We start from the raw sequence: 21,977 nt of genomic DNA, 5'->3' as shown, positions 1-21,977 counted from the left end.
AAAAGTATTTTTTTACAAAAAACAGCTATAGTCAATGTTAACATTGAGACCCCGCAGCATAACTATATCCAGATGATGGATGAAAAACTTTCCCTTTGCTGAAGGCGTGTTTGCATTTTATCCTTAGTGTATAATGAAGAATGTAGCTGTTCCAGTCCCAAAAATGTGAATTCTTCCAAACTATGTTTGTGTTCCAACCAATGTTGGACAAGAGGAGCATCTTTAATCTTATTTCTCAAGTGGCTCCTATGCTCAGGAATCTAGACTTTAAGTGGTCTAGTACAGTGGTCCCCAACCCCCGGTCTGGAGACCGGTCCCACTCCGTGGATCAGTCAGTACCGGGTCACGGCTCCTCCTCGTCCTCCTCCCTGGCTGCTGCCTCAGGGGCTGCCCTGTCACTCTGCCACCGGCTCACCTTTGGGGCTCTCCAGCAGCCACCGTGGCTGGGGCTCCCCCTCGGCATGGCATTGTGCAGCTACTGGTGGCAGCACACCTCAGCGGGCAGAGGGAAGTCAGGGGTGCCGGCGGGAAAGCAAGTGGAGCAGGGGTTCCAGTGGCAGCGACGTCCCTCAGCAAAAGACTACCCCCCCCCGGGCCTCAGTAAAATTGTCAAGCGTTGACTGGTCCCCGGTGATAAAAAAGTTGGGGACCACTGGTCTAGTAGACATTCCAACATAACAAAATTTAGATTTGCATATGATCATATATAAGATGTTGTTAGATTCACAAGTAAAAAACTGATCAATTTGAACATTGAAACCATTGGTGTGTTGGTATTCCCTCATTTTCAGCATATATTTGCATACATTTGCCACAGCGATAGTTGCCCAATGGTAAAGTATGAATGGAACATTTTAAAGGCATAAACGATTTCCCGAATATTTCTGCCCCAACGCCATGTAATAACTGGTTTCTCACTGCAGCCCTTAATGCGATCAACCAAAGGAGGAATCTGTGGTTCTTATATCAGATTAACAACGAGCCTTCAAGGTTGACTCCACCAATTCACTTGCTGGTTGCAGTTCCAACAGGGGGCCACAGTGGAGAAGGCCACCATCTGCAGGTTGCCATTTTCAGAAGACCCAGAACAGATGAGAGAAGCATTTGTGGTAGAACATTGTGGGAGAGACAGACTTGCAGGCGGGAAGGTCCATGAAGGGCTCTGTATCTGATGGCCAATACCTCAAATTGCGAATTTATGGAGAGAACTTTGTCACAAAGATGACAAAGGCACAGAAGCAGAAGAGGGGCCCTGGAGCAAATTGGGCTGACCGGTCACAACACATAAGGAGTTCCTGCATTCTGCAGGGGGTTGGCCTATGTGACCTTTCCAACTCTCTGATTCTATGCGTTATCCTTTCTTGGTCAATATGTGGGGCCTCTTGAGCTCATTTTACTGTTGAAGGGCAAGGGCCTTGCCTGGCCTTTTTGCTTGCCAGCTGAAGGAAGGTCCTGGTTGCGTGAACCTCTCTCTGCTTTTGACCTCCACATCAATCTAAGCTATCCTCCGTTGCAGGAGCTTGGTCGATTGTTCACTAAAGGCAGAGGCCGTGGACAAGGAGCCTTCTGTGATACAATGACAGTTCTAGGGAGGCTTTGCCAGGCATTCTTTCCCTTCAGAAGCTTTTCCGGTGGAAGAGGTGGAGGACTCTGTCTCGAATTTGCTTGGTTTTCACCCCATAGATGATGGGGTTCATCATGGGTGGGAAGAGAAGGTATGAATTTGTAAGGAGGATGTGTATGTGGGGAGCAATATGGTGACCAAATCTATGTATTATTGATGAGAGAATGGCCGGAGTATAGAAAACCAAGATGGCGCACAGGTGCGAGATGCAGGTCCCAAAGGCTTTCAGCTGCTCCTCCTTCGAAGCCAGACTGAACACGGTTCTCAGGATCTTGGCATAGGACAGACCAATAAAAGTCAGGTCCAGAAACACCACCAAGAGAGCCACAATGATCCCATAGATGTTGTTGAATCGCGTGCTGCAACAGGCCAGCCTCACCAGGGCCATGTGCTCACAAAAGCAGTGGGAGATGATGTGGGAGCCACAGTAGGGCAGCCACCGAAGCAGGAAGGGCAAAGGAGACACCAGAAGTACACCCCGTGCCAAGGTCATCAGCCCAAATTTCACTATCAACGAACGGGTGAGGATGGTGTTGTACCTCAGGGGCTGGCAGATGGCAACATACCGGTCAAAGGCCATGGCCAAAAGAACAGTGGATTCCATGATGACAAAGGTGTGGAGGAAGAACATCTGGACAAGGCAGGCATCCAAGCTGATCTCCCTGGCCCTGAACCAGAAGATGCAGAGGGTCTTGGGCATGGTGGTGAGGGACAACACCAGATCAATAGACGCTAGCATGGAGAGGAAGGAAAACATGGGTTTGTGGAGGGTGGCATCCGTCTTGATCACATACAGGAGGAGGGTGTTGCCCAGAATGGCAATGGTGAACATGGAGCAGAAAGGGATGGAGATCCACACGTGGAAGATTTCCAGACCAGGAACACCAGACAAGAAGAACACGGTGGAGTCAACGTTGGAAGCAGAGGCATTATAGCCACGGAGAGCCTCCATCTCGAGAGAAGAAAACCTTTCAAAAATAACATTATCTCTTATAAAATGCAGATGTTGTAGTCCATAACCGCATGTGGAGTCCACCTCCCTTTTAACATCTGTTGGCAGAAAGGGGAGAAATCTGTTGGCAGAAGGCTCAAATAGACTAAGGACTGGGGAGCCAGTGGGGTGGAGGGGCTAAGAACAGTGATCTTTCACCTGGCAAGCCAGCTTTGGTTCCCCACTCCTCCTCAGGATGAAGCCTACTGGGTGACCTTGGGCCAGTCCCAGATCTCTCAGAGTTCTCCCAGCCCCACTGGTCCCACAAGGGGTGTGTTGTGGTGAGCGGAAGGGAGGGCAATTTTACGTCTCTTTGAGACTCCTTCAGGTAGTGAGAAGCAGGTTCTTCTTCTTCTTCTCCTACTGGCTCAGACCCGACTCTGTCCCATTCTGCACTCCCTCCTCAGCAGGGGCCAAACAAGCCCCTCTCGGACTCAGAGGGCTTTGAGTGGACCTCACTCGTGACCACGGATGTTCTGCCTCCTCTCACAGCTCATGGACTACCAGCCCCAAACTGATCCTCCACTGCTTTGCCAAAACTGAGTAAGCGCCATCATACAAAATGGAACCGTCAAGCGCTAACCCAAGACGGAAAACACAATTAGCCCAAGAGGTGACGGAAACCCTTTGGGTGCACCATGCGCATGCGCTGAAATGGATCAGACCCCACCTCTGAGGACAAGAGGAAAGTGGAGGCTACTCTAGGCAAGGAAAGGTGGTTTGTCACAAGGAAGAAAACAACACGAGCCCTGTCTTATAGGAATAAGCGATGTCTGACGTATACTAGAAGAGAAGAAGCCCCTGCAGGGGCCACTAAAAGAGAAGAAGGCTTTGCAGGCAAGAAGACAAGAAGGCCCCATTCCGGTTCCCCACAGTCACACAACAGCGACAGGACCACTTTTTAAAAACAGAGAAAAGCCAAAATCACTGCATGGGGATGAAGAGTCCCTTCCCCATCCTGCCCCAATCCATTTCCCCACAAAGAAAACGCCCTGATGGGAATAATTTACTGGAGAAAACTCCCCCCCCCCCGTGCTGATTCTGTGAAGGGAGAACAGCTGAGAGAGTTTGGTCTCTCCTTGATTCCCCGCAGGGCTGTGTGGCAGCAGAGGACCCAAGCTGGCTCCTTCGAACTCACCGGGATCCGCTCCGAGATCTTCTCCACTGCTGGGCATCCGCCTGCTTCACTGGCCCTTTGTCATCCTCTGCAGCAGCCCCATGATTTATAGCACCGCCTCCTTGCCCCCTGCCCCCTCCCCAGAGGACTGGGCTATTCCACTGGTGATACCTTGCCATGTTTCCTCAGGGCAGCAAGAATTAACTCCTTGTGTTTGGCTGCTCCACTTATGGCTAAGGAGCAAAGCTGTAAAATGGGAAGACCCTGCATCCAGCCGGTCCTGGCTGTCATCTAGTCCCACCCCCTGCACAATACCCCCTGCCCAGCCACCCACCCACCCACCCACCCACAGGGACCCCTATTTCATGCCTAAATGATGCGCCCCCCAAACCCCCAGAATCCCTGGCCAGTCTGGCCAGGAAGAAATTCCCCTCCCAATCCCAAAGCATCTCCCTAGCATGCAACAAAGGGCCACAGGAGCCAACCAAGCATGGACACAATCCCTTCTGCCCAGCCCCTTACAATCCAGAGAGGGCAGCTCTCAGGAGGGCAGTCTGGAGACAGAGAAGGAATGAGAGGAACCAGGGAAGATGCTGCTGAGCCCACACCCCTCTCTCACTTGCTCCTTCTCCTGGGTCCCTCTGCAAAGCATTCTTCTCTTCTTGCCTGCAAAGCCTTCTTCTCTTTTAGTGGCCCCCTGCAGGGCCTTCTCCTCTGGGTGGAGCCCAGAACTGGAGTCCATCTGCAGACTAGAGAGATCAGCTCCCCAGGGGGAAACGGCTGCTCAGGAGGGGGGGGGGGGGCGCTGCAATGTCAGCTCATCTACAGGCAACAAAGATCAGTTCTCCTGGTTAAAGGTCTACTTTGGAGGGGGGGGGAGCTGTGGGGCATGGGCCCCACCTCCAAAACTCAAGGAACATTTCCAGCCCAGAGGCTCCCAACCTCCAGGTGGGGCCTGGAGATCTCCAAGAATGGGAGTTCATCTGCAGACTATACAGCTCAGTTCCCCTAGTGAAAAGGGAGGAGGGACCCTATGGCCTTGGACCCCACTGAGGTTCAGGGATGCCAGTCTCCAGGAGGGACCTGGAGATTCCCTGCAATTACAGGTCGCCTCCAGCCTAAAGAGACCATTCCCCTTGGAGGAAATAGCTCCCTGGGAGTGGGGGATTACATAGCATTAAACCCGGAGAAGCCAGGCTCCAGGTGGGATGTGGAGAGCTGCCAGAACTACAGCTGAGCTCCAGGTAACAGAGATGAGTGGCCATGGAGAAGATGACTGCCTTGAGGGGGACTGGATGGCAGTAGATGCTCAGATGCCAGCCTCCAGGAGAGACCTGGGGATCCTCAGGTGATGAAATCGAGTACTCTGGAGGGGCAACTCCACAGGATCATACTCTGCTGAGGTCCCTTCCTACTCAAAATCTTGCCCATTCCCAGGCTCACCACCAAAGCCTCCAAGGATTTTCCAATCCAGAACTGGCAACTCTCCCCCCTAAAATTTTCTGGCCATAGGAGATGGACACAGCCCCATTGAGGTTGTAGGTAGCAATTTCCTGGCCTTCCATGGTGCCTCCCTCCAGAAAGCATGCAAAGAAACATGAAGAGATTGCCCTGGGCCCTCTTAGGCCTTTCCCAGTCCTCCCACGCTCACCCTACGCCCAGGATCTTGGACAGGCAGGAATCCATAGAACTTGCCCTGGACTCCCTGGGACTGGACTGTGGCCCAGTCCTGCTTCCCTCCCAGCTGCCCTTTTTGAGGTGGGACAGCAGAGTGGGCTGGATCTTCCTCCAGGTTGAAGACAGAGGAGAGGGAGGGAGCCATGGGTAGAATCATAGAATCACAGGGTTGGAAGGGACCTCCTGGGTCATCTAGGCCAACCCCCTGCACTATGCAGGACACTCACAACCCTCTCACTCACCCACTATCACCTGCCACCACGTTGAGCCTTCACAGAATCAGCCTCTCTGTCAGATGGCTACCCAGCCTCTTTTTAGAAATCTCCAAAGAGGGGGAACCCACCACCTCCTGAGGAAGCCTGTTCCACTGAGGAACCGCTCTTACTGTCAGGAATTTCTTCCGGATGTTTTGATGGAATTTCTTTTGAATTAATTTCATCCCATTAGTTCTGGTCCGTCCCTCCGGATGGGGCAAAGTCGCCATTGGCCACCCACTGGACAGTGGAAGTTCACTATTGGGTAGTTACCCCTACAGGCGGCCAATCAGGTAGGCTGTGAGTCTTCCTTTCCATTTTTGGTTTTTATTCTTTTGGAGAGATAATTAAATCATTATGTTTGCCAAGAAAATAATAAAAGGCTTCCATAATGAGAGTTTATTCTTATTTTCTAGAAGTTTCTCTGGAGTGTATTGTTACAGCTGCAGTAGGAAACAAACATACTTTTATGTATAATTCACTTATATTCTGTTTATTATATTATTTGTATGAAAATGAAAGAATTCATTAGTCTTCACATATCAAAGTGGCCATCGGCTCTTATAGTTAAAAAGGGGAAGCAATTTGTGCTCTTTCTATTCCTGGGTAACGAATGCTCTCTGCAGACTTGTTGAATGCATTCAAACACGAGTTTCTTACCAATATTCTTAAAGCAACAGTTAAAGAGAACCTGATCATTCACAAAGTTATAAAAAGCAAGTTAAATTCCAGGCAGTATCCAAACCTTCAGGAAACATTGATTTAGATTGGAAAATGTAATAAGTTCCTCGTTGCAATAATTTCCTATGGATGTCTAATCTCTGGAAACCCTTCTTTAAAACTGTTTCTAAGCCAAAAAAATCTTAATCATTGTAATTATAATTGTGTTAAATTCAGTGTTCAGTGAGAGGTGCTTCTATCATTTTCTTTCTTGTACTGGCTGCTGGATAAATGTGCCATCACATGGAACTTTAATGGTTTTGTTGACATTCCTATATATAATTTATAGTGAGGACAAGTGATACCATAAAGAACCAACAATATAGGCTAGATATCAGGAAACAATTTTTCACAGTCAGAGTAGTTCAGCAGTGGAATAGGCTGCCTAAGGAGGTGGTGAGCTCCCCCTCACTGGCAGTCTTCAAGCAAAGGTTGGATACACACTTTTCTTGGATGCTTTAGGATGCTTAGGGCTGATCCTGCATTGAGCAGGGGGTTGGACTAGATGGCCTGTATGGCCCCTTCCAACTCTAGGATTCTATGATTCTTCTTCTTCTTCTTCTTCTATAGACCACTCTTAGTCACATAATTAATGACATTTTAACCCTTATTTTATGGCTCAAATTGGGATGTTTGAAAATCTGTAGTTCTAACATTAAATTACAAATACTACACCTTTCACAATGGGGATTACCTTCTGGCAAAAGTCATAAAGGATCTGTTCCATCTGTGAAGGTAGAAGACATCACTGCAAGAATTGTGGACTGTTCACTAAAGGCAGAGGCCGTGGACAAGGAGCCTTCTGTGATACAATGATAGTTCTAGGGAGGCTTTGCCAGGCATTCTTTCCCTTCAGAAGCTTTTCCGGTGGAAGAGGTGGAGGACTCTGTCTCGAATTTGCTTGGTTTTCACCCCATAGATGATGGGGTTCATCATGGGTGGGAAGAGAAGGTATGAATTTGTAAGGAGGATGTGTATGTGGGGAGCAATATGGTGACCAAATCTATGTATTATTGATGAGAGAATGGCCGGAGTATAGAAAACCAAGATGGCGCACAGGTGTGAGATGCAGGTGCCAAAGGCTTTCAGCTGCTCCTCCTTTGAAGCCAGACTGAACACGGTTCTCAGGATCTTGGCATAGGACAGACCAATAAAAGTCAGGTCCAGAAACACCACCAAGAGAGCCACAATGATCCCATAGATGTTGTTGAATCGCGTGCTGCAACAGGCCAGCCTCACCAGGGCCATGTGCTCACAAAAGCAGTGGGAGATGATGTGGGAGCCACAGTAGGGCAGCCACCGAAGCAGGAAGGGCAAAGGAGACACCAGAAGTACACCCCGTGCCAAGGTCATCAGCCCAAATTTCACTATCAATGAACGGGTGAGGATGGTGTTGTACCTCAGGGGCTGGCAGATGGCAACATACCGGTCAAAGGCCATGGCCAAAAGAACAGTGGATTCCATGATGACAAAAGTGTGGAGGAAGAACATCTGGACGAGGCAGGCATCCAAGCTGATCTCCCTGGCCCTGAACCAGAAGATGCAGAGGGTCTTGGGCATGGTGGTGAGGGACAACACCAGATCAATAGATGCTAGCATGGAGAGGAAGGAAAACATGGGTTTGTGGAGGGTGGCATCCGTCTTGATCACATACAGGAGGAGGGTGTTGCCCAGAATGGCAATGGTGAACATAGAGCAGAAAGGAATGGAGATCCACACGTGGAAGATTTCCAGACCAGGAACACCAGACAAGAAGAACACGGTGGAGTCAACGTTGGAAGCAGAGGCATTATAGCCACGGAGAGCCTCCATCTCGAGAGAAGAAAACCTTTCAAAAATAACATTATCTCTTATAAAATGCAGATGTTGTAGTCCATAACCACATGTGGAGTCCACCTCCCTTTTAACATCTGTTGGCAGAAAGGGGAGAAATCTGTTGGCAGAAAGCACAAATAGACTAAGGACTGGGGAGCCAGTGGGGTGGAGGGGCTAAGAACAGTCATCTTTCACCTGGCAAGCCAGCTTTGGTTCCCCACTCCTCCTCAGGATGAAGCCTACTGGGTGACCTTGGGCCAGTCCCAGATCTCTCAGAGTTCTCCCAGCCCCACTGGTCCCACAAGGGGTGTGTTGTGGTGAGCGGAAGGGAGGGCAATTTTACGTCTCTTTGAGACTCCTTCAGGTAGTGAGAAGCAGGTTCTTCTTCTTCTTCTTCTTCTTCTTCTTCTTCTTCTTCTTCTTCTTCTTCTTCTTCTTCTTCTTCTTCTTCTTCTTCTTCTTCTTCTTCTTCTTCTTCTTCTTCTTCTCCTTCTCCTTCTCCTTCTCCTTCTCCTTCTCCTTCTCCTTCTCCTTCTCCTTCTCCTTCTCCTTCTCCTTCTCCTTCTCCTTCTCCTCCTCCTTCTCCTCCTCCTCCTCCTCCTCCTCCTCCTCCTCCTCCTCCTCCTCCTCCTTCTCCTCCTCCTCCTCCTCCTCCTCCTCCTCCTCCTCCTCCTCCTCCTCCTCCTCCTCCTGGCTCAGACCCGACTCTGTCCCATTCTGCACTCCCTCCTCAGCAGGGGCCAAACAAGCCCCTCTTGGACTCAGAGGGCTTTGAGTGGACCTCACTCGTGACCACGGATGTTCTGCCTCCTCTCACAGCTCATGGACTACCAGCCCCAAACTGATCCTCCACTGCTTTGCCAAAACCGTGAAAGCGCCATCATACAAAATGGAACCATCAAGCGCTAACCCAAGACGGAAAACACAATTAGCCCAAGAGGTGACGGAAACCCTTTGGGTGCACCATGCGCATGCACTGAAATGGATCAGACCCCACCTCTGAGGACAAGAGGAAAGCGGAGGCTACTCTAGGCAAGGAAAGGTGGTTTGTCACAAGGAAGAAAACAACACAAGCCCTGTCTTATAGGAATAAGCGATGTCTGACGTATACAAGAAGAGAAGAAAGCCTCGCTGGGGGCCGCAAGAAGAGAAGAAGGAGAGGAAGGCTTTGCAGGGGGGCACAAAGAGAGAAGAAGCCCCTGCCGGGGGGCACAAAAAGAGAAGAAGGCTTTGCAGGCAAGAAGAGAAGAATGCCTTGCAGGGGGCCACAAAGAGAGAAGAAGGAGGGAAAGGCTTTGCAGGGGGGCACAAAGAGAGAAGAAGGAGGGGAAGGCTTTGCAGGGGGGCACAAAGAGAGAAGAAGCCCCTGCCGGGGGCCACAAAAAGAGAAGAAGGCTTTGCAGGCAAGAAGAGAAGAAGGCTTTGCAGGGGGCCACAAAGAGAGAAGAAGGAGGGAAAGGCTTTGCAGGGGGGCACAAAGAGAGAAGAAGGAGGGGAAGGCTTTGCAGGGGGGCACAAAGAGAGAAGAAGCCCCTGCCGGGGGCCACAAAAAGAGAAGAAGGCTTTGCAGGCAAGAAGAGAAGAAGGCTTTGCAGGGGGCCACAAAGAGAGAAGAAGGAGGGAAAGGCTTTGCAGGGGGGCACAAAGAAAGAAGAAGCCCCTGCCGGGGGCCACTAAAAGAGGAGAAGGCTTTGCAGGCAAGAAGAGAAGAAGGCCTTGCAGGGGACCGCAGGAGGAGCAAGTGAGAGAGGGGTGTGGGCTCAGCAGCATCTTCCCTGGTTCCTCTCACTCCTTCTCTGTCTCCAGACTGCCCCCCTGAGGGCTGCCCTTTCTGGATTGTAAGGGGCTGGGCAGAAACTGGGGTCCTTGTGGGTGGGCAGGTAGTTGTGAGTGTCCCGCATTGTTCAGGGCATAGGATGACCCTGGGGGTCCCTTCCAACACGATGGTTCTATGATTCTATGTTCTTGGATGCTTTAGGATGCTCTGGGCTGATCCTGCATTGAGCAGGACTAGATGGCCTGTATGGCCCCTTCCAACTCGAGGATTCTATGATTCTATGACTGCCCATTTTAAAAGCCCAGAAGTGCGGTACAAACAACTGAAGGACTGTGGAGGGTTAATTCTTCACCAAGGCAGACAGCTTTGACTGACAGGCTGCTCCAAACAATCTGATCCGTTAGCATCAGGTGGGAGGAGAAGGACTGGAAAGCTCCTGTGGAGGAGACTGGCTGTCTTATGCCTTGACTGAAGAGGGTCTGATTTCAGTCTTAACTTGAGAACAGCTCGACACAGACAGGAGAATTGGGGGTGGGGGGGGGGAGAGAGAGAAATTGGCAAGGAACCTTTGGAAGTAGAGGGAGACTCCTGGCCACAGAAAGGGGATAGATCTCCTAAAGCAGGAGTAGTCAACCTGGGGTCCTCCAGATGTGCATGGACTACAATTCCCATGAGCCCCTGCCAGCAAACGCTGACAGGGGCTCATGGAAATTGTAGTCCATGAACATCTGGAGGACCACAGGTTGACTACCCCTGTCCTAGAGAGAGAAGAAGATTCCCCATCCGGTAAGGAGGGAGGTGGCTCTGAAGAGGGCAGAGGTCCTTGGTCCAGTGTGGCAAAAGCTGTCTGTAGAGACCTTGAGGGTGAGCCCCGGGTCACACAGCATGCTTCAGGTGGAGGAGGAGGAGGAGGAGGAGGAGGAGGAGTGGGGAACCCAAGCTGGCTCTCCAGATTAGAGTCTCCTTCTCCTAAGAGTGAACTGCCTCTCCTCAGTTCCATCACGCCCACTTGACCAATGCGGCTGAGGGCCAAGCTCCACTTCTCAGGCGTTCATGAAGTGGGTCCCAGTGCCCCAGACCCAATTCCGGTTCCCCACAAAGAAAACGCCCTGATGGGAATAATTTACTGGAGCACCAAATGGACCTCCAAGAGCAGCAAAAGGGGGGAGAAAACTCACCCCCCCCCGTGCTGATTCTGTGAAGGGAGAACAGCTGAGAGAGTTTGGTCTCTCCTTGATTCCCTGCAGGGCTGTGGGGTAGCAGAGGACCCAAGCTGGCTCCTTCGAACTCACCGGGATCCGCTCCGAGATCTTCTCCACTGCTGGGCATCCGCCTACTTCACTGGCCCTTTGTCATCCTCTGCAGCAGCCCCATGATTTATAGCACCACCTCCTTCCCCCCTGCCCCCTCCCCAGAGGACTGGGCTATTCCACTGGTGATACCTTGCCATGTTTCCTCAGGGCAGCAAGAATTAACTCCTTGTGTTTGGCTGCTCCACTTATGGCTAAGGAGCAAAGCTGTAAAATGGGAAGGCCCTGCGTCCAGCCGGTCCTGGCTGTCATCTAGTCCCACCCCCTGCACAATATGGGACACTCACAACTACCTGTGGGTGGGTGGCTGGCTGGGCACAACTACCTGCCCAGCCAGCCACCCACCCACAGGGACCCCTATTTCATGCCCAAATGATGCGCCCCCAAATCCCCAGAATCCCTGGCCACTCTGGCCAGGAAGAAATTCCCCTCCCAATCCCAAAGCATCTCCCTGGCATGCAAGAAAGGGCCACAGGAGCCAACCAAGGATGGACACCATCCCTTCTGCCCAGCCCCTTACAATCCAGAAAGGGCAGCCCTCAGGAGGGCAGTCTGGAGACAGAGAAGGAATGAGAGGAACCAGGGAAGATGCTGCTGAGCCCACACCCCTCTCTCACTTGCTCCTTCTCCTGGGGCCCCCTGCAAGGCCTTCTTCTCTTCTTGCCTGCAAAGCCTTCTCCTCTTTTTGTGGGCCCCGGCAGGGGCTTCTTCTCTCTTTGTGGCCCCCTGCAAGGCCTTCTCTGAGTCCAAGAGGGGCTTGTTTGGCTCCTGCTGAGGAGGGAGTGCAGATTGGGACAGAGTCGGGTCTGAACCAGTAGGAGAAAAAAAAAGAAGAACAATAGATTTCTCCCCTGTGATGTTGAAAGGGTGGTGGACTCCACATGTGGTTATGGAATACAACATCTGCATTTTGTAAGAGATAATGTCATTTTTGGAAGGTTTTCTCCTTCTCTCAAGATGGAGGCTCTCCATGGCTGGTTGGTCAGAGAAGACGGACAACATCATGTCCACTGCAGCGGCAGGCCCTCAGGCCGGAGCGGACTCTGCCACTCCATGGAGGCAGGGCGGGTGGGGGGAAGCCCTGCAGGTCTCGCTAAGGGAACTTCACACCCACAAGCTTGTGTGCCATCTCAAAGTACTCCTCTCCAGATGCCAAAGATCAGCATCTGAGCATCTGCAGGAGGAGATGGCTGCTTTGGAGAGAGGACCGAGGACGGCACCGTCTTGAGGTCCCCCCTCTGAACCGCAAGGAACATTGCTTATCTGTGCTCGGCAGGTAGAAATCTGCTGGTGGTCCCTGGCCCCCGGGAACGTTGCCTGGCCTCGACCAGGGCCAGGGCTTTTTCAGGCCTGACCCCAACCTGGTGGAAGGAGCTCCTGGAAGAGCTGAGGGCCCGGATGGAGCTATTACAGTTCCACAAGGCCTGCAAGATGCAGCTCTTCCGCCAGGCACTTCATTCAGGCTGGGCTAGGAAGATCTGGTCCCTCCCTGTACGGGCCCCTGTATGGGCCTGGGAGGCACGTGCCGTGGTCACCTGGGCATGGCCATGTTTTCCTGAGGCTGATGGTAGACCCCTGTGGACTTCTGTGGCTTGTTGTCATCGTCCAGGGGTGGGTAGGAGGAAGGAAATAGTTAGGTATTCCGCCATTATTGTTGATGTGGGTTGTTGATATGGTTTTATGGGTTTTATCGATTTTTATTGCAATGGTCCTGTAGAGCTCGTTGTGAATTGCCACATAAATACATTAAAAATATAAACAATTCAGGCATCGCCAACCACCAGGTGGAGCCCAGAACTGGAGTCCATCTGCAGACTAAAGAGATCAGCTCCCCAGGGGGAAACGGCTGCTCAGGAGGGGGGACGCTGCAAGGTCAGCTCATCTACAGGCAACAAAGATCAGTTCTCCTGGTTAAAGGACTGCTTTGGAGGGGGGGGGAGCTGTGAGGCATGGGCCCCACCTCCAAACCTCAAAGAACATTTCCAGCCCAGAGGTTCCCAACCTCCAGGTGGGGCCTGGAGATCTCCAAGAATGGGAGTTCATCTGCAGACTATACAGCTCAGTTCCCCTAGCGAAAAGGGAGGAGGGACCCTATGGCCTTAGACCCCACTGAGGTTCAGGGATGCCAGTCTCCAGGAGGGACCTGGAGATTCCCTGCAATTATAGGTCGCCTCCAGCCTAAAGAGACCATTTCTCTTGGAGGAAATAGCTCCCTGGGAGTGGGGGATTACATAGCATTAAACCCGGAGAAGCCAAGCTCCAGGTGGGATGTGGAGAGCTGCCAGAACTACAGCTGAGCTCCAGGTAACAGAGATGAGTGGCCATGGAGAAGATGACTGCCTTGAGGGGGACTGGATGGCAGTAGATGCTCAGATGCCAGCCTCCAGAAGAGACCTGGGGATCCTCAGGTGATGAAATCGAGTACTCTGGAGGGGCAACCCCACAGGATCATACTCTGCTGAGGTCCCTTCCTACCCAAAATCTTGCCCATTCCCAGGCTCACCACCAAAGCCTCCAAGTATTTTCCAGGCCAGAACTGGCAACTCTCCCCCCTAAAACTTTCTGGCCATAGAAGATGGACACAGCCCCATTGGGGTTGCAGGTAGCAATTTCCTGGCCTTCCATGGTGCCTCCCTCCAGAAAGCATGCAAAGAAACGTGAAGAGACTTCCCTGGGTCCTCTCAGGCCTTTCCCAGTCCTCCCACGCTCACCCTACGCCCAGGATCTTGGACCGGCAGGAATCCATAGAGCTTGCCCTGGACTCCCTGGGACTGGCCTGTGGCCCAGTCCTGCTTCCCTCCCAGCTGCCCTTTTTGAGGTGGGACAGCAGAGTGGGCTGGATCTTCCTCCAGGTTGAAGACAGAGGAGAGGGAGGGAGCCACGGGTAGAATCATAGAATCACAGGGTTGGAAGGGACTTCAGGGGTCATCTAGTCCAACCCCCTACACTATGCATGACACTCAAAACCCTATCATGCACCCACTGTCACCTGCCATCCCCTTGACCCTTCACAGAATCAGCCTCCCCATCAGATGGCTAACCGGCCTCTGTGTAAAAATCTCCAAAGATGGAGAACCCACCACCTCCCGAGAAAGCCTGTTCCACTGAGGAACCGCTCTGACTGTCAGGAACTTCTTCCGGAGGTTTAGACGGAATTTCTTTTGAATTAATTTCATCCCATTAGTTCTGGTCCGTCCCTCCGGATGGGGCAAAGTCGCCATTGGCCATCCACGGGACAGTGGAAGTTCACTATTGGGTACTTACACCTACAGGCGGCCAATCAGGTAGGCTGTGAGTCTTCCTTTCAATTTTTGGTTTTTATTCTTTTGGAGAGATAATTAAATCATTATGTTTGCCAAGAAAATAATAAAAGACTACCATAATAAGAGTTTATTCTTATTTTCTAGAAGTTTCTCTGGAGTGTATTGTTACAGCTGCAGTAGGAAACAAACACACTTTTATGTATAATTCACTTATACTCTGTTTATTATATTATTTTTATGAAAACTAAAGAATCACCATATCATACGTTATTCATTAGTCTTCAAATATCAAAGTGGCCATCGGCTCTTATAGTTAAAAAGGGGAAGCACTCAATAGCAATTTGTGTTCTTTCTATTCCTGGGTAACGAATTTTTTAATGCATTCAAACACGAGTTTCTTACCAATATTCTTAAAGCAACAGTTAAAGAGAACCTGATCATTCACAAAGTTATAAAAAGCAAGTTAAATTCCAGGCAGTATCCAAACCTTCAGGAAACATTGATTTATACTGGAAAATGTAATAAGCTCCTCCTTGCAATAATTTCCTATGGATGTCTAATCCCTGGAAACCCTTCTTTAAAACTGTTTCTAAGCCAAAACAATCTTAATCATTGTAATTATAATTGTTTTAAATCCAGTGTTCAGTGAGAGGTGCTTCTAATATTTTCTTTCTTGTACTGGTTGCTGGATAAATGTGCCATCACATGGAACTTTAATGGTGTTGATGACATTCCTATGTATAATTTATAGCAAGGACAAGTGATACCATAAAGAACCAACAATATAGGCTAGATATCAGGAAAAATCTTTTCACAGTCAGAGTAGTTCAGCAGTGGAATAGGCTGCCTAAGGAGGTGGGGAGCTCCCCCTCACTGGCAGTCTTCAAGCAAAGGTTGGATACACACTTTTCTTGCATGCTTTAGGATGCTTAGGGCTGATCCTGCGTTGAGCAGGGGGTTGGACTAGATGGCCTCTATGGCCCCTTCCAACTCTAGGATTCTGTGATTCTAGTTCAGCAGTGGAATAGGCTGCCTAAGGAGGTGGTGAGCTCCCCCTCACTGGCAGTCTTCAAGCAAAGGTTGGATACACACTTTTCTTGCATGCTTTAGGATGCTTAGGGCTGATCCTGCGTTGAGCAGGGGGTTGGACTAGATGGCCTGTATGGCCCCTTCCAACTCTGATTCTATTCTTCTTCTTCTTCTTCTTCTATAGACCACTCTTAGTCACATAATTAATGACATTTTAACCCTTGTTTTATGGTTCAAATTGGGATGTTTGAAAATCTGTAGTTCTAACATTAAATTACAAATACTGCGCCTGTCACAATGGGGGCTACCCTCTGGCAAAAGTCATAAAGGATCTGTTCCATCTGTGAAGGTAGAAGTCATCATTGCAAGAATTGTGGACTGTTCACTAAAGGCAGAAGCCATGGGCAAGGAGCCTTCTGTGATACAATGATAGTTCTAGGGAGGCTTTGTCAGGCATTCTTTCCCTTCAGAAGCTTTTCCGGTGGAAGAGGTGGAGGACTCTGTCTTGAATTTGCTTGGTTTTCACCCCATAGATGATGGGGTTCATCATGGGTGGGAAGAGAACGTAGAAATTTGTAAGGAGGATGTGTATGTGGGGAGCAATATGGTGACCAAATCTATGTATTATTGATGAGAGAATGACTGGAGTATAGAAAACCAAGATGGCGCACAGGTGCGAGATGCAGGTGCCAAAGGCTTTCAGCTGCTCCTCCTTCGAAGCCAAACTGAACACGGTTCTCAGAATCTTGGCATAGGACAGACTAATAAAAGTCAGGTCCAGGAACACCACCAAGAAAGCCACAATGATCCCATAGATGTTGTTGAATCGCATGTTGCAACAGGCCAGCCTCACCAGGGCCATGTGCTCACAAAAGCAGTGGGAGATGATGTGGGAGCCACAGTAGGGCAGCCACCGAAGCAGGAAGGGCAAAGGAGACATTAGGAGAACACCTCTTGCTAAAGCCATCAGCCCAACTTTTACTATCAACGAATGGGTGAGGATGGTGTTGTACCTCAGGGGTTGGCAGATGGCAACATACCGGTCAAAGGCCATGGCTAAAAGCACGGCAGATTCCATGATGGCAAAAGTGTGGAGGAAGAACATCTGGACGAGGCAGGCATCCAAGCTGATCTCCCTGGCCCTGAACCAGAAGATGCAGAGGGTCTTGGGCATGGTGGTGAGGGACAACACCAGATCAATAGACGCTAGCATGGAGAGGAAGGAAAACATGGGTTTGTGGAGGGTGGCATCCGTCTTGATCACGTACAGGAGGAGGGTGTTGCCCAGAATGGCAATGGTGAACATGGAGCAGAAAGGGATGGAGATCCACACGTGGAAGGTTTCAAGGCCAGGGATACCAGACAAGAAGAATACTGTGGAGTCAACATTGGAAGCAGAGGCATTATAGCCATGGGGAGCCTCCATTTTGAGAGAAGGAGAAAATGGACTTCCCTTCCAAAAGTAATATTATCTCTTAAAAAATGCAGATATTGCAGTCCATAACCAGATGTGGAGTCCACTGTCCGTTTTGTACTACACAGGAGAAATCTGTTGGCAGAAAGCACAAATAGACTAAGAACAAATAGACGATGGTCGGGAGACCTAGTGTGGTATAGGGGTTAAGTGTGTAGAGGTTAACCCTCTAGAGACGCCTGGATCTGGAGATCTGGAGATTGATTCCCCATTCCTCATCCATATGAAGCCTTCTGGGTGACCTTGGACCATTCCTGCTTCCAAACTAACCCTTCTTCTTGTTCTTCTTCATCTTTCTGAGTCGAAAGTGGCAATGAGCACTAGCCTGGGCATGTAAGAAAGGGCCACAAGAACTGAACACTGGCCCAGCCCAGAACTGCAGAATCCGACAGGGTACAATCTGGCCTATTGCTCTACAGCAGGTATCTTGAAGAAAAAAGAAAAGAAGGTTTTGATGCCCCACTTTTCTCTGCAACTTCCAATCAACTTTCCCTTCCTCTCCCCATAACAGGCACCCTGCGAGGTAGGTGGGGCTGTGAGAAGACCTTTAAGAGGACTGTGACTTGGGTCAGTCCTGGTTCCCAACCAACTTAGAGAATCCTAGAGTAGGCAGGGCCCATACAGGCCACCTAGTCCCACCCCCTGCTCAAGGCAGGATCAGCCTCAAGCATAGAATCATAGAATCATAGAATCATAGAATCATAGAATCATAGAATCATAGAATCATAGAATCATAGAATCATAGAATCATAGAATCATAGAGCTGGAAGGGGCCATGCAGGCCATCTAGTCCCACCCCCTGCTCAAGGCAGGATCAGCCTCAAGCATAGAATCATAGAATCATAGAATCATAGAATCATAGAATCATAGAATCATAGAATCATAGAATCATAGAATCATAGAATCATAGAATCATAGAGTTGGAAGGGGCCATGCAGGCCATCTAGTCCCACCCCCTGCTCAAGGCAGGATCAGCCTCAAGCATAGAATCATAGAATCATAGAATCATAGAATCATAGAATCATAGAATCATAGAATCATAGAATCATAGAATCATAGAATCATAGAATCATAGAATCATAGAGTGGGAAGGGGCCATGCAGGCCATCTAGTCCCACCCCCTGCTCAAGGTAGGATCAGCCTCAAGCATCCAGGAGAAGGGTCTGTCCAGCCGCTGCTTGAAGACGGCCAGTGAGGGGGAGCTCCCCACCTCCTTAGGTAGCCCATTCCACTGCTGAACTGGACTCCTAGAATCCTAGAGTGGGAGGGAGCCATGGAGGCTGTCTAGTCCCATCCCCTGCTTAGCGCAGGATCAGCCTAACCATTCTACTTCTACTTCCTGAGCCCAAGTGGCAATCAGCATTACCCTGGGCATGCAAAAAAGGAGCCTGGGAGTGGAACACTGGCACATTCCTTCCTGCCCTCCCACCCACATAATGCTCCAGTTTTCTCTGACCTTGTTGTCGTTAGGTGCGAAGTTGTGTCCGACCCATCGCGACCCCATGGACAACGATCCTCCAGGCCTTCCTGTCCTCTACCATTCCCCGGAGTCCATTTAAGTTTGCACCTACTGCTTCAGTGACTCCATCCAGCCACCTCATTCTCTGTCGTCCCCTTCTTCTTTTGCCCTCGATTGCTCCCAGCATTAGGCTCTTCTCCAGGGAGTCCTTCCTTCTCATGAGGTGGCCAAAGTATTTGAGTTTCATCTTCAGGATCTGGCCTTCTAAGGAGCAGGCAGGGCTGATCTCCTCCAGGACTGACCGGTTTGTTCGCCTTGCAGTCCAAGGGACTCGCAAGAGTCTTCTCCAGCACCAGAGTTCAAAAGCCTCAATTCTTTGAAGCTCGGCCTTCCTTAGGGTCCAACTTTCACAGCCATACATTGTAACTGGGAATACCATAGCCTTGACTAAACGCACTTTTGTTGGCGGGGTGATGTCTCTGCTTTTTAGGATGCTGTCTAGATTTGCCACATCTTTCCTCCCCAGGAGCAAACGTCTTTTAATTTCTTTGCTGCAGTCCCCATCTGCAGTGATCTTGGAGCCCAGGAAAATAAAATCTGTCACTATCTCCATTTCTTCCCCATCTATTTGCCAGGAATTGAGTTGCCAGGAATTGAGAGGGCTGGATCCCATGATCTTTGTTTTCTTGATGTTGAGTTTCAAGCCAACTTTTGCACTCTCCTCCTTTACCCGCATCAACATGCTCTTTAGTTCCTCTTCACTTTCTGCCATTAGAGTGGTATCATCTGCATATCTGAGGTTGTTGATATTTCTCCCTGCAATCTTGATCCCAATTTGTGACTCCTCTAATCCCGCCTTTCTCATGATGTGCTCCGCGTACAAGTTAAATAGGCAAGGCGACAGTCTACAGCCTTGCCGAACTCCTTTCTCAATTTTGAACCAATCAGTGATTCCATGCCCAGTTCTCACTGTTGCTTCTTGACCTGCATATAGGTTTCTCAGGAGACAAATAAGATGCTCTGGTCTTCCCATCTCTTTAAGAACTTGCCACAATTTCTCTGCCCTAAGGGGTCTCAAAATGACTTATCATCACCTTTCCCTTCCTCTCCTCACGACAGATGCGGCTGAGAGAGTTCTGAGTGGACTGTGACTGGCCCAAGGTCGCCCACCTGGCTGCGTGGGGAGGAGTGGGGAATCGAACCCAGCTCTCCACTCCTCTTGACACTTGGACTTCAGCTGGCCCTACACAGCAAGCAGGGCAGGCAGGGAGGGAAGCATTCCTTTGCCTCCGGTGGGTGTGATTCTCAGGGCCTCTTCCTCCATGTTCGATTTCATCTTGTAGTTCAGCGCATTGCCCCAAACCTCAGAGAGGTGTCTCACTGGTGGCAGCCAGGTCAGTCGGTGGGCCCAGACAGAAGCCGCTCTCTGGGGAACTGCTTGCCCAGCCCTGGCTGATGGAGACGGTCTGCTTCTGGACTCTCACTTCCAGCTAAGGGCCGGACTCCGCTTTGGGGTCTGCTCCCCAGGCCCCACTCAGCTTCCCCACAGCCCCTAAACAGCTGCTTATAGGAGAGCCCCAATGGGCTCAGAACTCCACTGCAGGGGGATGCAGCGCTCCTACCTCCCCACCCCCACCCCCGCCGTGCATTTTCGCACACAAAAAAGTCTTAATGGTAATAATTTATTGGATTTGGCTGCTCCATTTGCACAAAATGCCCCCCTCCCCCCAGGGATAATTCCCCTAATACTGTTTCTGCGTGGGAAGATGTCTTGGGGCGGGACAAGCAGCAAGCCCCCCCCCCAGGAGTGGCAATCCGAGAGGGTTTTGCCTCTCCCTGATTTTTAAAACTGGGATTGCCCTCAGTGGCTGTGCAGGGAAGCCCAGTTGGGTCCGGGACCTCGTCGGCCAGGGCTCCTGAGGACTCACCAGGATCTTGAGAAGAGACGTGCTCAGAGGTCTTCTCCACTGCCAGTTTTCACCTGCTTCACTCTCTCTTTTTCATCCTCTGCAGCAACCCAATGATTTATAGCACTGCCTCCTTCCCCCTCCCTCCTCCCCAGGGGATGTGGCTCTTCCACTGGTGTGATCCTGCCCTGTTTCCTCAGGGCAGCAAGAATTAACTCCTTGCATCCTGAGTGGTCTTTGAGTGCTCTATTCATGGCTAAGGAACCAAGCTGTGAAATGGGAAAACCCTGGTTCAAATCCAGCCCATGTTCTGACCTGCATATTAATTAATTAATTGCAGGATGATCTTGATAGGCTCGAGAAGTGGGCTAAACTGAATAAAATGAAGTTCAATAGGGACAAATGTAAAGTTCTGCATTTAGGTAGGAAAAACCAAATACACCAATATAAGATGGGGGAGACTTGTCTTGGCAGAAGCATGTGTGAAAAGGATCTAGGAGTCTTAGTAGACCACACATTGAACAGGAGTCAGCAGTGTGACTCAGTGGCTAAGAAGGCAAATGGGTTTTTGGCCTTTATCAAACGGAGAATTGTGTCCAGATCAGGGGAAGTGATGGTACCACTTCACTCTGCTCTGGTTCGGCCTCACTTGGAGTCCTGTGTTCAGTTTTGGGCACCCCAGTGGAAGAGGGATGTAGACAAACTGGAGCATGTCCAGAGGAGGGCAACAAAGATGGTGAGGGGTTTGGAGACCAAGACATATGAAGAAAGGTTGGGGGAGCTTGGTCTGTTTAGCCTGGAGAGGAGGCGACTGAGACCCCATCTGATAACCATCTTCAAGTATTTAAAAGGCTGCCATATAGAGGATGGAGCAGAGTTGCTCTTTCTTTCCCCAGAGGGACAGACCAGAACGAATGGGATGAAATTAATGCAAAAGAAATTCCGTCTAAACCTCTGGAAGAAGTTCCTGACAGTTAGACTGGTTTCTCAGTGGAACAGGCTTCCTTGGAAGTAGTTCAGCAGTGGAATAGGCTGCCTAAGGAGGTGGTGAGCTCCCCCTCACTGGCAGTCTTCAAGCAAAGGTTGGAGACACACTTTTCTTGGATGCTTTAGGATGCTTAGGGCTGATCCTGCGTTGAGCAGGAGGTTGGACTAGATGGCCTGTATGGCCCCTTCCAACTCTATGATTCTATGATTCAAAAGCTTTACTGAAATCCAGATAAACCATGTCCACGGCATTCCCCTGATCCAGCAAGGTAGTCACTTTCTAAAAAAAAGAGATAAGGTTGGCCTTTATGGCCCCTTCCAACTCTATGATTCTGTGATTCTGTGGGAGGCAGTGGGTTCTCCATCTTTGGAAATTGGCTGGAGAGCCGTCTGACGGAGAGGCTTATTCTGTGAAGGCTCAAGGGGGTGGCAGGTGACATTGTCAGCTATAGAGTTGTGAGTGTCCTGCATGGTGCAGGGGGCTGGACTAGATGACCCAGAAGGTCCCTTCCAACTCTAGGATTCTATGATTCTAAGACATTTGTTAGTTAATTAATTCATCATTAGACTTAT

General features: G+C 50.1%; 2 protein-coding genes and 1 pseudogene across 2 annotated transcripts; all 3 read right to left on the bottom strand.

Moving 5' to 3' along the window:
• Positions 1–1,616: 1,616 nt before the first annotated feature.
• Positions 1,617–2,581, bottom strand: LOC143839281 (olfactory receptor 52K1-like). The gene has a single exon (XM_077341072.1). It carries the CDS (start codon positions 2,574–2,576, stop codon positions 1,617–1,619), a length of 960 nt encoding a protein of 319 aa, XP_077197187.1. The 5' UTR covers positions 2,577–2,581.
• A 4,610-nt stretch (positions 2,582–7,191) lies between these two features.
• On the bottom strand, positions 7,192–10,111 carry LOC143840582 (olfactory receptor 52K1-like; annotated as a pseudogene).
• A 5,932-nt stretch (positions 10,112–16,043) lies between these two features.
• On the bottom strand, positions 16,044–17,003 carry LOC143840581 (olfactory receptor 52K1-like). Its single transcript, XM_077344198.1, has one exon. The coding sequence runs from the start codon at positions 17,001–17,003 to the stop codon at positions 16,044–16,046; it is 960 nt and encodes a 319-aa protein (XP_077200313.1).
• Between the last annotated feature and the right edge of the window lie 4,974 nt (positions 17,004–21,977).

Source organism: Paroedura picta, chromosome 6, assembly GCF_049243985.1.
Source record: "Paroedura picta isolate Pp20150507F chromosome 6, Ppicta_v3.0, whole genome shotgun sequence".
NCBI lineage: Eukaryota > Metazoa > Chordata > Lepidosauria > Squamata > Gekkonidae > Paroedura > Paroedura picta.
This window is presented reverse-complemented; position numbering and strand designations above follow the sequence as displayed.